The 15946-nt window shown below is 32.7% G+C and overlaps 1 protein-coding gene across 2 annotated transcripts in view; it reads left to right on the top strand.

Moving 5' to 3' along the window:
- LOC123711750 (transmembrane protein 184B) overlaps window positions 1–15946 on the top strand; it is a 33134-nt gene that overhangs the window by 1885 nt on the left and 15303 nt on the right. For both annotated transcript variants that reach the window (XM_045664490.1, XM_045664491.1), the window contains exon 3: window positions 9503–9668. In XM_045664490.1, the coding sequence (XP_045520446.1) occupies window positions 9503–9668 (166 nt within the window). The remainder of the gene's footprint in view (window positions 1–9502; window positions 9669–15946) is intronic.

Raw genomic sequence — 15946 nt, forward strand, 5'->3', positions numbered from 1 at the left:
TAGCATATTCAGCAGAATACTTAAATAATTCGGTCGATTGCCCCCCTTGAGATTTGTGCTATATAAATAAAGATTCTACGAGAAAGGTGGAAGAAAGAAAAATATGTCAACAAAAACAATATTGCAGTATATTTATTTAAAACATTAAAGGAGTATATGGTAGATCAATTTATAGATATTTTATCAAGAAGGTTTTTTGTTTTTGCAATGAATTTTTGATACTAACATTTCGTGACAATGTGTTGTTATAAACTATTAAGAAGTAATAAAACAATAAACATGTTTTTTATTTAATTATAGGTAGCGATTGTTGGTCACAATTTCATTTGTCTTTTGTTATGAAGGCCTAGGTTTAATCGGTTTAACAGTTATTGAGTCAATCTTATGTATTCTTCATTTTCTATGTATCCATTTGTCACTTTCATATTGATTAAGAATTTCATAAGATAATAAGTATTTTAAATAAATTATTATAGAAGTAGTAACTTGTGTATGTACTGCACTTATGTCGCGTAACTTGTCACACTCCATTTATATCAAGCTTCTCATGTTACCACTGAAACTATATTTGCTATACTTTCTTGAAATTAATTGCCTTATGAAAATAATTAGACGAAAGTAAAGAATAATATCTTTTATACTCAGAATCTTACTGTCTTTCCCCTACTAAACACGTAGGGAACTCTTGTACGACCTCTCGCCATTAGCTGACCGATATCTTTTGCTTTTAATCGGATTATATGGATTAATTTCTTTGTATTTATTTGTTAGTAATCGCGCGTGGATACGTGTACATATGCACAATGTTTAGGTGCTCTCATTCGTAAAGTAGGATACAGTAATACAAATTACCTTCATAATCCTGTTATCATGCATATTCGTGTCCGCGTCAATTTTAGTATTATGGGTATTAGTTTATTCCTCAAACCTAAAGGAATGTGCGACTCACATCCCTGAGGTCGTACATTTTTTATGAAACTAACAGTTCAAATTGTAAACAAGTGGGTTTTTGTTCATTTTAGTTTAGGGCATTAATTCAAACTAATGCGATATTTTATTTTTAGTCTAGATCTTATCAAATTCGCTATAGCAAATTAAACACGTTCAATGGATAAACTTTTATGTTCTGTTGCGTACCACATACGGGACTTACGGGGGAACCTTGTGCGTCCCAGCGGAACTATACGTACCAGGAATTACCTATGAATAGGGCATCAATATTTATATTTAACTGAGCAGTATAACCAATATTCTATGGTATTATTTTCTTTGACAGCCTACATGAGGGACTTTGGGAATTATTTATGAATTCTATAAGTAATAGGATAATATTATTAGCTTTTCTTTCTATTATATCATTTCATTAGCGATTATATCGGGTATCAGACATTGAAGGCCTACCCACCTACTTACACATATAGATAAATACTGAAATAAATTCCATATGTCATGTTTATGGGACTTATAAAATTACTATGATTGCTTTAAAAACATTTGTCAGTATATTATAAAATACAGTCAAAATTTGTTGTAACGACATCGAAGGGTCTCAACTCATATTTGGTCATGAAAACCGATAAGCGTAACAGCCGATGACGTTGTTATTAAGTACCTAATACAATAGAGTTCAGCCGGGACCTTTGATATGCTAAACGATGTCGTCGTGAAACGGTTTTGACTGTATATACATCCACGCCTTTTCTTCAAAGGGGTAAGCAAACACGGATCTTCACGTGCTACGGTCCTGACGTACCTCTCTCGTTTCATCTACTTTCATGACATTACCTTCTTTAGTACCTCCTGGATTTGGCCCAGGTGTGTACAACAAGGCCTACCCGATCTGAACTCACCATCCTCGGTTGCCTTGTAAATCGTACTCGGAAGGATCTTATTTATTCGATGGTCAATCCATATAAGCATTCCTTTTCGTATTCATCTCACCGCGTCATATCTCGTAACTACTAAATATTGAGAGCTGTTGTTATAATAATTATTTTAGATATTATGTTATCATCAATGTAGATAAACAAATTGTAAAAGTCTATTAATTTCACTCGACTTATTTTAGTTTATCGATATGAATCATATTTTTAAAAGTAAATGATATCATCGAATTTAATGACTTATGGTGAAACCCATACGTTCGTAAAAATCCTTGGCGTTTTAGAAATGAAAAATGTTACAATCTTAATACGCTAATAATAAAAAATAATTACGATTATCGATGTAAATTTTCAACCAAGCAATTTTTTCGTCTATCTAAGTTTTCACGCTATAAATCTTAACATTCAATCGGTATTGGGAGTTACAGAGTAGTTATATAAATGTCTGATACATTACAGATAATTAAAAGGTATTGAGACGGTAAATGTCAAACTACAAAAAGAACAAATCTTGAGACAAATTTACTTGTATTTTATTTTATAGAAGCAAACGCCTAAGGACACTCAACGCCAGAGGGCCATTTTCTTTGAAGGACCATAAGTCGAATTGGTTTGGAAATACTTCAGTAGGTAGTTGGTGACCACCAGAAAGTGGTGGTCCACAGCATTAACATAAAAACGCTCAGTTGTGGAACAATGGACTTCGAGGTGATCGAAGTGAAAATTCGTATTCTGCCTCGACGTCCGATGATGAAACTCAGCTGTGATAATCTGAAAAAATCCTCTAACAACTCATTATTGTCCACGTTAAAACGTGTAGTTAAGCGAACACGAAAACCAGTATATCTCCAAAGACTCTCATAGAATTATCGTCATAACAGTGTGATACGGAATTAATATAAATATTAATAACGAAGCACTCAAGAGTTCTCACATAAGTTAGAGCTACTTTAGAACTGGAACTTAGTTATGAAGGTCGTCTATTGAAACTGGAATATGTTAAACAAAATTTTATATTTAATGAAATATCTAGTTTGGGTAAATTAAAAAAACATGAAGCGCCTAACTGCTATATACTAACAGGAATTACAAATAGATAGTAATACTAAGCAACATATACATAGGACCGTGTTCTAAATGTCTATTCAAGGGCTACCAAAGTATTGTTCTGTTTGAAGTTTGACATATCTGACAGCGCTCTGAGATTATGACATGAGAACGAATAAGAATATGGATCAGAAAATCGGATACCTTTACATAAATTTGATTAAAGTAGTTTCATTTTAGTATAGTTTCATTACACACAGTCGAAGCAACTGTTTAAAAAAATACTGCAACATGCCTTATAAAATATTTTTCGTGAAAAGCTTTAAAATTAAACCATACATATTTTCACCTTAACATCCATGTATTGCAAACCAACTCGACAACAATAAAAGTACCAGGTATATTATGTATAATTTGGTAGATTACCTGTTGCGTCCAAGATTAGAATACATATATAGTATTTAATAAATGTCAATGGTCTAGACATCGCTTCAAAGGGGCGATCATCTCTAGATTATATATACTAGTCTAGACTGGTTTTTGCCTATGAACCTTAAATATATAGACTGATAACAAAATAAATTATGAACTTATCGATTATTCTTTGTATCGAAGTACCTTTACGTGTCCTAGGAATATAGTTTTAACTGACTAATCAATAGTGTGGCTGTATTTAGAATATAATTTCAAAATATTTAGAACATTCATCAGTCTAATTGTACTCCTACTAAATTAGTCTTTCATCGCTTTCTGACAAATTGTGTATATGCTGAGATGAAAAGAGACAGTGATTTTACTAAAACAATGCAATTTGATTGAGATTAAAAATATAAGTACTCAATGTATAAGTATTAGTTTATAGGCAATGTTAAAACTAGGTAATGTCGTTATTATTTAACTTCAGGTGCTGTATCGACAAGGCTAAAGATTACAGACTCATAAAATTATAATTTGCAATCATGGCAAGTGTTGCAAAGTGGCTTACATATTTGCTATTAAAGAAAATCAAGTATGGAAAGTTAACCAATGCGACAGGCGATGAATAAACTTACGGATAAAAATTAATTATATAACTCACTAAATAGCTGTCCGGTTTTTCTACTTATGTGATTATGATAAATGGTTGTTGTCTATATTAATAATAATAAAGCCACTTTAATCCTAATATATATATATAAATTTCGCGTCACGTTTTTTGTCCGCTATGGACCCCTAAACTACTTAACCGATTTCAATCTAATTTGCACACCGTGTGTAGCTTCCATATACATACATATATACTCGTGTATATATATAATTCTACTGTACATGTGTTTGTCACTGAACTCCTCTTAAACGGCTGGCCCGATTTGAATGTTTTTTTGTATGCGTTTGGGCCCAGTATTTAGATTTACAAATCAACCCGGCAGGTGGCCCTGCAGTCGGCATTTTTATAGTTTGTTTGAATATCCTAATCGCTTAATATATCATGCTAACGTCTAGTAGGTCCGATAGTTCACACTATATCAATTAAAAATAAGACGAGTGTTAGTTCTGTTATTACACACTTGGTCCATGTCAGTTATTGTTAATTCTATTACTTCTGTAACGTAACTGTGTTCTATAATACGTTATCCTAACTGTGGATGGGAATTACTTGTGGATACGCAGATTAATATAAGTACTTGGGTACTCAATACTGTAGTTTATATTTTCCCCAATACTAATCCACGTCCACACGCGATCGCAGTGCGCAGTAACAACTGATCGCTAGTTCATACTTCTCTTTACATACATCAAAACGCTTACTCGACACATTCATACTTACACGAGTCCTTACACTTCGTTTTCTGCAGTATGGACCGCTTTAGGGTTAAGTCCTCCAGGCCTCTAGGAACTGTTCTTTCCCACATCCAAGTATTTCTCCCAGGAACTTTATTGATGTCAGCCCATCCCTTTTGTGGTAATGCCACGTTTCTTTTTCCTGTAGGTTCTCTCCAGCGGTTGGCTTCGTCGGTCCATGTTTTGTTTGGAAATTAATTAATTTAATTTTCAAAATGTCATCCCTCCTGTCTTACGCAAATCGCCAATCTTTTAATAAGTCCGCTGCCTGTTGATTTTCTTATCAAATTATGGTAAATACTCGATATATTATGATGGCTTAATTCTACGTACTTAAAATAGACCTTTGAATTTTGTCTGCAATCTTGTACATGTATTGTTACTTATGTATTAGAGACGCGGACGCTACAATTATCTGTTTATGTCCTTGACTTTTTTCTTTATATGCTGATATGTTGTTTTCTTACACCGTACCTGCACCATACGTATTGTAGACGAAGGATGGTGTAGTTTTCCTTTGACGTAAACGGAGATTCCCAGTTTAACCACTGGGTCGCTCGAAGGCCCCAATGACTAAGGTCGAGAAGTCGTATATATCCACGGCCGGAATAACTTTGTTAGCGCGTTTCAGTGTGTTACGTCATCACAATTGGAGTATAATTTGTAGGTGTCTATATAGTAAAATTGGATACTTAATAATATAATAGTAACACTAAATGTTTGTATATAAACTTTACCGCGTTTAAGAAAAACCATTCACGAATTTGTCTATGTATAATGTATGGAAAAATACTTCACCGTTAGATACATTGTAAATGTTAAAGAGTATCTAACGGTGAAGTATTTGACCGGGGAGAAATACTTGGAAGTAGGAAGGAACAGTTAATCATCATAATCACATAAGTAGAAAAACCGGACAGCTATTTAGTGAGTTATATAATTAATTTTTATCCGTAAGTTTATTCATCGCCTGTCGCATTGGTTAACTTTCCATACTTGATTTTCTTTAATATCAAATATGTAAGCCACTTTGCAACACTTGCCATGATTGCAAATTATAATTTTATGAGTCTGTAATCTTTAGCCTTGTCGATACAGCACTTGAAGTTAAATAATAACGACATTACCTATTTTTAACATTGCCTATAAACTAATACTTATACATTGAGTACTTATAATTTTAATCTCAATCAAATTGCATTGTTTTAGTAAAAACTTTACTGCGTTAAAGCAATACCATGAACGAATTTGTCTATGTCTAATGTATGGAAAAATACTTCACCGTTAGATACATAGTAAATATTAAAGACTATTGGTGCATTGGTGCATAGGGGTTGAAGGCACGACCTCATTGGATAGGTCCATCATTAGCCTGACTTGTGTTATATACTATAGAGGATTTACACGGAGTAGTCAACAATAACTAAGTTATGTAATTTGAAATCGTTATTTTTTGACCTTGTAATGAAATCTATTATGTTAGTGGGTAGTTGTTCATTGCATTTCCCAGACCTACTTCCACTCTCCTCGCGTCTCTTCAACGCCAGGTTGTCTGTAAATGGATGTCCCTGGATATTAATAAAAAAGGAGTTGGTTCACTGAAGTATTTCCGAATTAATTAGACTATGGGTCCTTCAACAAAAGAGCGTACCAATTCTTAATAGGCCGGCATCGCACTTCTGAGCCACCCTCCTGCCCGTTTTTGCCCCCTTGTTACATATAAGAAATGGTTATGTCTATAATATGTTTGTGAGTGTAATAGATCACGGAATTAGTTTTTTAATTGTATTTCTAAACGTACATGCCACACAAAAATATGATCTCACTCACTGTATAATATTTTATGCCAAAGTAAATATGAAATTGTTTGTTTGTTGTGGTTTATCGAAGTTGCGTAAATAGATACTTTTGGGCGTCCACCTACGGCTGTGACTGTATCATAAAATCTTGTAATTAAATCTGTTTCGTTCTGTTTATTTGATTTTAAATTTTATTTCATATAATTCCATACAAATATTTGCTATGGCTTGACGTAATAGTCGCAAGTTTCGTCCTTAAATAATAAATTGCTAACATAACAACTGTATAAATATGTATTATGGTGTTTTTAATCCGTACTAAATATTATAATGGTTTGTTTTTTTTTACAAATACACACAGACCTTACTAATTTAGCTGCCTCTGTGTTGTTATTAGTTAAAACAATATAAGAATGCTGACTGTTCGTAAGAAATGCTATAAAATATGATGTTATATGAATATTATGAAAATGAAAACGTTTTTGTCTCGTGTAAGTGTATCTATGCTAAGAAGTAAAGTTTGTGAGGTTTTAGGGGGGTTTATCTGCATTGATTAAACACATTCTGAATTTTGTTACCAATAGAAAGTCACTTTTTTTGGGAGTGTTAGTATATCAAACCGAAATATATAAAGGCTTTGTGGTAGTCGAATTTGCACAGTATGTCAGTGAAAAACGGTCGAACGATAACGTTTCTGACAAACGCCTTTACGATAAAATATATGATTGGGTTCTAGTTGTAATGCTTGTTGATAAAAATTTCCTATAAACTCACGAAATTAATTGATTCATGAGGAATAGGTGCGGATAGCTGGTTCTTAATAAAAATATATCAATGTTAAAATGTAAATAGTATGAATTCATCTTATTGAGCGAACGCGTAAGGGGGTGTCTTAGTTCACTGAACCGTGGCTAATAACCTGATATTTTCCAGACCTTCTCTGTACTTGACTAATCCAATTAAGTTGATCATTTAATATGGGGAATTCTCTTTGCAGCAGGCTATAAGAGAGAATCCGTGGGGATTATAGTTTTTAGAAAAAAATACCGTCACATTTTTGGGTTACGCGTCACATTTTTTCCGTTACGTGAGATCTTTTTCCTGTCCCTACCACGGTTTATTCTAAGAGGTTCGAAGTTATTTATTACAAAAATATATAATAACAATGATAGTAATAAATCTATTACAATGAAATTGTGTAATAATCTTCATTTCTTACGTATTTACAATAGTACACGCACACATTTTGTTACAGAATCAGTTCTGTTTTAACTATTTTTCGTGTTTTGGAACTAAAAAGCATAAATTCTTCATTTGATTGCTACAAAACTACCGAAAAGTTGACGATATAGGGAAACTTTCAGAGTCTTATCCCAGGCGTAGGTTAGGTACATATTACTGCGATAGTCACGCCTGCGGAATAGGTTTTCTCTTGGTCCCTAGAAGACGGGATAATTATGTAACCGTTACACTATAGCCATCCTTTTTTCCTTCATTGTTCTGCGTACATTCTCTAGTTGGAATCTAATATTAAACTACTACTACTAATTAATTATTCCTTGCCTTTATTCGAATGCTATTATTTGAGTTGAATTATGTTAATGTTATGCTCAGAATTCTTCGTTCGTTCTCATATTCGTTATTATACTCCAATCTTTCCCCGCTATCTTGTTTATGTTCCATGATCTTTGCCGGGTGTCCTTTTCCCTTATTTCTGCCCTACTACATTATTTCAAGGACCGTCATGATTTACCATCCATCTGCCATCACAAACGCAAGTAGTGTGACTGGTCAATTTCCACTTTGATTTTTTTGAGTGGGTTATTTTTAAGTAAGGCTTCGTATTACACTGTTTTGTACTTTACCCCTTTGTTTTACTCCAATCTTTTTTATTAGTTACTTCTACTTATATAATACAAATAATGCTGAGTTCGAAGAATATTTGACATTACAAGTTTTTCGGTAATACGCCCTAATAATACAATATTTCATATCTATTTTAAAAAGCGCGCTTGCGAGCCTTCTGGCATTGCGAGTGTCCATGGGTGGCGGTATCACTTAAAATCAGATAAGCCATCCGTCATGTAACAAAACAAAAAAATAAATAAAGAGGACATACGTCTTATAAAGAATAAACGCAAAGACTACTGGACCGATTTCAAAAAAATATTGCACTATGCCACATTATCAAGAAAGGTCCTTTTTTCATTTTTTTTTTAAATAAGTCTCCTCCCGGGATAGGCTAGTATTTTATAGAAAGATGAAGTAGGTAATTCCTCGTATGTGCAATATGTTTAACTATGTGAATATGATTGGTTGTACCAACTAAAAATATCTCAACGACTAACATTTGTTATGTCAATATTCAATAGTACTGAGAAATGGAATTTTAGGAATGTATAATAATAATATAGATCAATAACATTTGCAGCGTGATTTGTGATGCCTATGACAGTGAAGCGTTCTTTGTTATAGTTAAAATCAGTTTTTTTAATGTGTAATAAAGCCTTATGTATTCAATATAAACGTTAATTAAGGTTATAGAGATAAGATAATGATGTTGTTATTATATGATCCAAAAAAAAAAATCAATGGCGGTACAACCTTTTTAGGTCTGGGCCTCAGATTTCTGTATATGTTTCATGATCATTTGTTAATCGAATATGCAAGTAGGTGATCAGCCTTCTGTGCCTGACACACGCCAGGTCTGACACACACGACACGTCGACTTTTTGGGTCTAAGGCAAGCCGGTTTCCTCACGTTTTTCTTCACCGTTCGAGCTAATGTTAAATGCGCCCATAGAAAGACAGTCCATTGGTGCACAGCCGGGGATCGTCGTACGACCTCAGGGGTGCGAGTCGCACGCTGAAGCCACTAGGCCAACACTGCTCCTATGATATGATACTACTCCTACTAATACTACGTTATTAATTATTATAAATCCATTGCAGATTTATCAACACCTGCGCTGGTACACTAACCCATCGGAGCAGCGATGGATTGTGAGGATTCTGTTCATTGTACCAATATACGGCATCTACAGCTGGATCTCCTTGCTATTCTTTATGGGCGACTCGTATTATGTCTACTTCTTCACGGTCAGGGATTGTTATGAAGGTAATTTATTTTCTACTATCACTATGTAGGCCAATAGATAATCGTATCAACGACCTTGTTTGTCGCTTTAGTCGTGTACGCGTTATAACCGGTGGCGCTACAACCTTTTTAGGTCTGCGCCTCAGGCTTCTGTATCTTTTTCGTGATCTTTTTATTTTATGTATTAGGAGGCAAACAATAGGAGCTTCACTTGTTGTTAAATGATACACTGTCATCAGCCTTCTGTGCTACACTGTCGGCTTTTTGGATCTTAGGCAGTATTTCCTCACTATGATTACCATATAAGCCAAGTGAACACATAATAACCGCTACAACCTTTTAGGTTTGGGCCTCAGACTGTATTTGTCTCGTGATTATTTTATTTTTCTAATAGGCTAGTGAGGTTAATAACCCTCTATATAAAATAAAAACAAAAAATTTAACTCTAAAAATTGGTATATTTAATGTCAGATCATTAGGATCAGAGATAAGAAACAAACTACAAAAAAGAGAAAGAAACATAACAAAACAAAAACATAGCGAAAGTTCCTGACTTCCGCTATACCAAGGGATGCAATATTGAAGAACATGATTAGTCTATACTCTATTATAAAGGAGGAACGCCTGGCTTGTACGCGGTAGGCTTTTTCATCAAGAAAAAACATAAAAGAAGCACTATAAACATGCTTTAAACTTAAATAACCGTAAATTGACCTGATGGGATTTTACTCTAACAAACAAGAATTTCTTCTTTCAAAATTCGAGCGTACTCCACCCTCAAAGGCCGGCAACACACCCACTAATAATATAAATAGGTGTCCATGGGCTGCGATGACTGCCCATTTTGGGCGTTCCGCAGGCTCGTTTGTATTATATAAAAATAGCTAAAAAATAAGAAACATAGAAGTTCCACTAGAGAAGGCCTTTACCTTACATGGGGTTCCAATAACATAGTTTTATATGAATAGTTATAAGATAAAAATGTTATTTAAGGCTGTTGCAAATAAATGGGCTTTATTATTATTATTAGGTGATCAGCCTTCAGTGCTACGCTGTCGACTTTTTGGGTCTTAGGTATGCAGGTTTCCTCACAATGCTTTCAAGCGTCTTACAAGCGAGAGTTCACACCCTCGGACAGAAATTCAATTTTATAAAAGACAAACAAATAATTATTTTTAATGCGAGCCGAGCATATGTCATCTGATCAATATACTACCTACTATTTTTGTTATTAAGAGTTCCTACCTATTGAAATCTCAAGGAATATCGTGAAACGAGAATGCAGCGTAGTGAAATATGAGCAATAAAATTTGTGAACTAGGTCGCTATTTATATGGAGTTATTTTAATCAATCGTGTTGGTTAAACATGCACACCAGTGATTGGTATATCTTGTTCTAATTTAATGAAAAAGGTATTTAGACATTCGATCTATTCTAAAATAAACTACGAAACATTTGAAATTTTAAATATATCATAAGCCCCGTTATACAGTTGTGTAGAATGATGCAATGTCTATGTCTATATTAATTATATTTGTCCTCTTGTAAGGTAAGGGCTATTCTGATGCAAAAAAGTATTTTTTTTTGATCTCTTGTATGTATGTGAAACAATTTTACATAGTAAAATATGATGTGCTAACGATCTATGTATATATGAATATTTGTTTTACATTTAATTAGTATTCTATATTTTAAAAAACATGTCTTAGTATAATTATTTAAATATAAGTTATAAATAAATGAAGAAATTCTCTATATGAAACAGCCTTTACACTAATAATAATATAATCGAGTATTATATATTTAGGACGGTTTTATAAATTCACTACTGAATCGAGTCACAATAGCCATTTGATTATCAATGTGGCTTAGGATTTATATGTCTTCTATTAATTACTAGCATTCATTGGCCTATTGACTATAAAGTAACATAAAAATTTGCACACAACATAAAATATAATTTTAATTGTCAGGGCTCGTTGTAGTTATTAAATAAAAGCAATCACAGAAATGAAATCGACTTCAAATATCTTTCCTGTGTCCTTCAAATATTATTAAGAAGTAAAGAAGTTTCGCCTCGATATGACTCTTAAGAAATATTACGAAATCGAGAACACGTGCTTGGAAATAAAATCGTTATACTCATTATTAGATTCCAACAATGTATCGTATATAGAAAGTAATCGAAATTGAATTGATTATGAAATGCTGTTTTTCGCAGTATAGTTTAGTCTTTTTTTTAATATACAACCCAAGCAGCGGATTTTTGCAAGAGCTTTTTGGGCCATCCTTTACTGATGTGTGGCGATTTTTGTATGTATGTATTAGGAAATATCATTATAATAAAAACAGAAAAACGTCAAATAAATATAACGTTAAATGAACTTCAAAACTGTTTAACAGAAACAAAATGAAATTCTATAGAAAAATTACAGCAGAACGCTAAGATAAGACAATAATTTTAATTCGTGTAAAATTATGAAATAATAATCTTATCTGAAGTTTCGTTAAAATTAGTTATCTATTGAAATCTATTTGCTTTTTAATAAAGATATGAGTATACCTCAATATAGGTATCGGCTACGTGCTTTTAGCTGAATTTATACTATGTGCCTAACCTCATTTTACGCAACCGCGGTTATTAATGTAGGTACGGAAATATTGCATAAACCTAGCGGTTTAAAACCATATTTATAACATACTAGCGGACCAGGCAGACGTTGTCCTGTCTTACCTATGAATATTGAATTCGTATTGGTATAATTAACTAGAAAAGCTTTATGATATAAAACATTATTTGTTTGTTTTTCTGGCGCGTATATAAATAGTTTTGTTGGTATTCCGACATTAATGCTACAAACAATTAGCTACTGTATATTTTATATGTATTTTATCAATATTATAACTCCGTTCGAAACATTTGTTTCAAACTATATTCAGTTTTCTTACATCCTCTTCGACGATATTTGCAGCACGCATTCTGTCAATGTCAAAAACGCCATGTTTACATCAAAAAAGTTTGAATGAAATTAAAAAAGAAAATTGCTATCGTAACAAAAGTTAAATTTCTAATTTTCTGCGGTTTTTTTTTTATTCACCTAAGAACCCCCTGTCAATAACTAACACAACAAAAAAGAATTAGCGAAATCAGTCCAGCCGTTCACGCGTGATCAAGGGCAAAATAGGCATTCATTTTGATATATATAGATATCGAGTGTTTTTGATCTCCTTTCACGGTAAATGGGTAATTCTACGTTTTTTTCAATACCAATGGCGCTACAACCCTAAAGTCTCAGCCGCAGAGTTCTCGTGTTCGTCATCATTCAAGTTCCTTATAGACAAGGTTAGCCTTCTGTGACACACTCCGTCGACTTTTTGGCATGCCGGTTTTCTCACATTGTTTTCCTATACCCTACCAGCGAGTGATAGTGCGTATATAGACAGAAAGTGTGCATAGGCATATATCTATATTTTGCTTATGTTAAAGTAATGTAGTGGGAAAAATAGATTTTCGTTTTTGCCCATTTTAACGGCCGTACATGTCAGATCAACAGATCAATTGTTTTAAAACCGTTTAAATTCTGTCCTTAATGTCAATGTAGTTGACATTCATATGAGGTGTTATCAATCCCGGAATTAATAATGAAATTATATATTAGAATTCATAAGTAATACCCGTTGGGAAAGTCCTTCATGTAGGCTGATAAATAAAGTTAAATATAAATCATGTTGCTTCCTCTATACATAGATATATAATTAATACTATGTACGTAATTTTCCTGTATTTTTCTGCTGGACAAGTCCCAGATTGATATATTTAAATGAAATAATTACAATCACATTAGAATCAGTTACGCAACATTACATAAAAGTTAACCATTGATTGCATGGTGAATTTTAAAAGAACTAATCTAAAAATGAAACATTATATTGAAATAATGCCTATATGTAATGTTATAATGTTACAAATACCAAGTGGAATCTAGAACTCGTTCTGTTTAAATGGTTAATCTTTATTGTGCTGTTAGCCGTATCCTTATGACAACTAACAAGTTAATTGAATACAATTTAGCTTTAAGGCAGTGACGACAGTACTTACAAAATGTTCCCTCTAGAACCGACTAAAACACACCTAACTATCGATTACACCTAAAGGTTTTCTCCTTAACTCGGGATGAGGGGTAATTTCAAAATTACGTCAAAAACACTATATTCAAGTAATATCAAATATTAAGGCTTTTTTATATTTCAGTTATAGCCTTGGAGTTAATATTTGGCTTATTTTGTTAGTTGAGTTGGAGGGTTTAAACAAACTGTATAGAATCGAGCGTTTTCACCTTGCTAGAAGTTATAGATCACGGCCGTGTAATTCTTTCAAGGGGAAGATTATTACATTTTTAAAGTTAAGGTGCCTTTTTTAGCGTTGGCAAGTATTTGGATTAGTTTGACAACAATTAATTATAAATCTGTGGACATAGGTCAATATGATAAGTCATACTGAACCAAAATGTACATATCATTGTCTGATCTATTACCACAGAAATAGCTTGACTTATTATTATGATAGATGTTCTTATATAATGAAAATTAATGTGATATTTGCATGCCTATATTTGTGTGATCGATATAAATGTACCATTTTCTTGCAAATAAATGAATTATTTAAACTAAGTTAAATATAGGTATGAAGCTAATATATTTATTAAAATGATTCCCCCCATATTAAGGGAGAAAATCCCCAAGTTAGCATCACTGCGTTAATGCAGGATTAACGACGGTCACGGGCTGTACGATGTGCAAAGAAGTAGAAAGAAAGACTGTATGTTTACATTTCTAACGGAAGCTATTTCGCTTGGAAAGGTCTTCCTCAATTCATGATGAATGTAATATTTTTTGCACTATACAATTATTTTACTGTAATTACGAAATTATGTTATGCTTCGTTCGATAATTTCTTATTAATTGATTCGCCCAAGCAAGACACTGATTATTTAAACTTCACGTAATAGCAACTTTTAAAGATAAAAACGTAAATTTTATGAATAAAAAATTACAAGCGATAACAGCGAATTCGATTTGTCTAATTTCTGTTTTTTTTCTTTAATGCAAGTAGGTTAGCTGTACTCGACATATGCTTACGATTTTTGGCTATAAATGGCTGTTTGGTTATGTTTTAGTTTTGTCTTCTATTAAAATAGCTTTTACACATTAAGAAAAACACTTTTTGAACGGGTTAAAGCTGTGTATTATTATTAAAAACTTATAATTATTTACATAATTCTAAATTTTAAACCACCGTCACCGTGACCACGCACGCTGTAAAGCACGTTAGAATTATGTAAATAATTATAAGTTTTTAATAATAATACATAGCTTTAAAAAGTGTTTTTCTTCATGTTTTAGTTATTAAGTTTAGCCTATTAAAGAATCTAATCGTGCTCCGTCAGAGTTTGAAGGCACGACCTTGCATGCCCATGATGCTAACACGACGTAAAACTACCGATATATAATTTAGATTTTGGCAAGAGGAGGTCACACTCGTTATTAACATTTGTATCTTTATTTAATTAAAAAAAGTTAATAATCTTTTTTTTTACTTGCCGGCCACTTTCATTTGTTTCATAGGTTTTAAAGAATTCATATAAAAAAATGCTCATTCATGTTCACGTGTGATAATCTACACGATTGTAAGTGTTAAGTGTGTACGCTGTACAATTAAATTTCATTTAATGAACTGACATTGATATTAGAACGAAATTTCTCTTAGGTCGGTTTATTTGTAAAGGTTATCTTAATCTTAATATATATAAATCTCCTGTCACTATGTTTGTCCGCGATGGACTCCTAAACTACTTAACCGATTTTAAATTAAATTGGCACACCGTGAGCAAGTCTGGTCCAACTTAGGAGATAGGATAGCTTAGATCTTTAATTATAGTCGCAATTTTATTTTATTGCAAAATTATTTGTCTATAATTAATTGACAGTCACAATTATCTGTTAACTCCAAAAGATTGTAACAGATGTCGATACTTTTCGACTGGATTGAGTAAGTAATCAATAGATGGCACTGCTATGGTAAACAGACAAACGTGTCATATAAGCTACAATTCAATATCATGATTACCATGTGTTATTGAGGCTAAAGTATCAATAAATTTATTTTGTAGTAAACGAAATACAGTGAAAATCAATTATTTCTACTTTTTAGATTTTTGGTGTTAGCATAGCCAACCACGTGTTGCTTAGACCGAAGTGTAAATCAAATTCAACATATAGTGACGATAATACAGTGAAA

This window comes from Pieris brassicae, chromosome 7 (assembly GCF_905147105.1).
Source record: "Pieris brassicae chromosome 7, ilPieBrab1.1, whole genome shotgun sequence".
NCBI lineage: Eukaryota > Metazoa > Arthropoda > Insecta > Lepidoptera > Pieridae > Pieris > Pieris brassicae.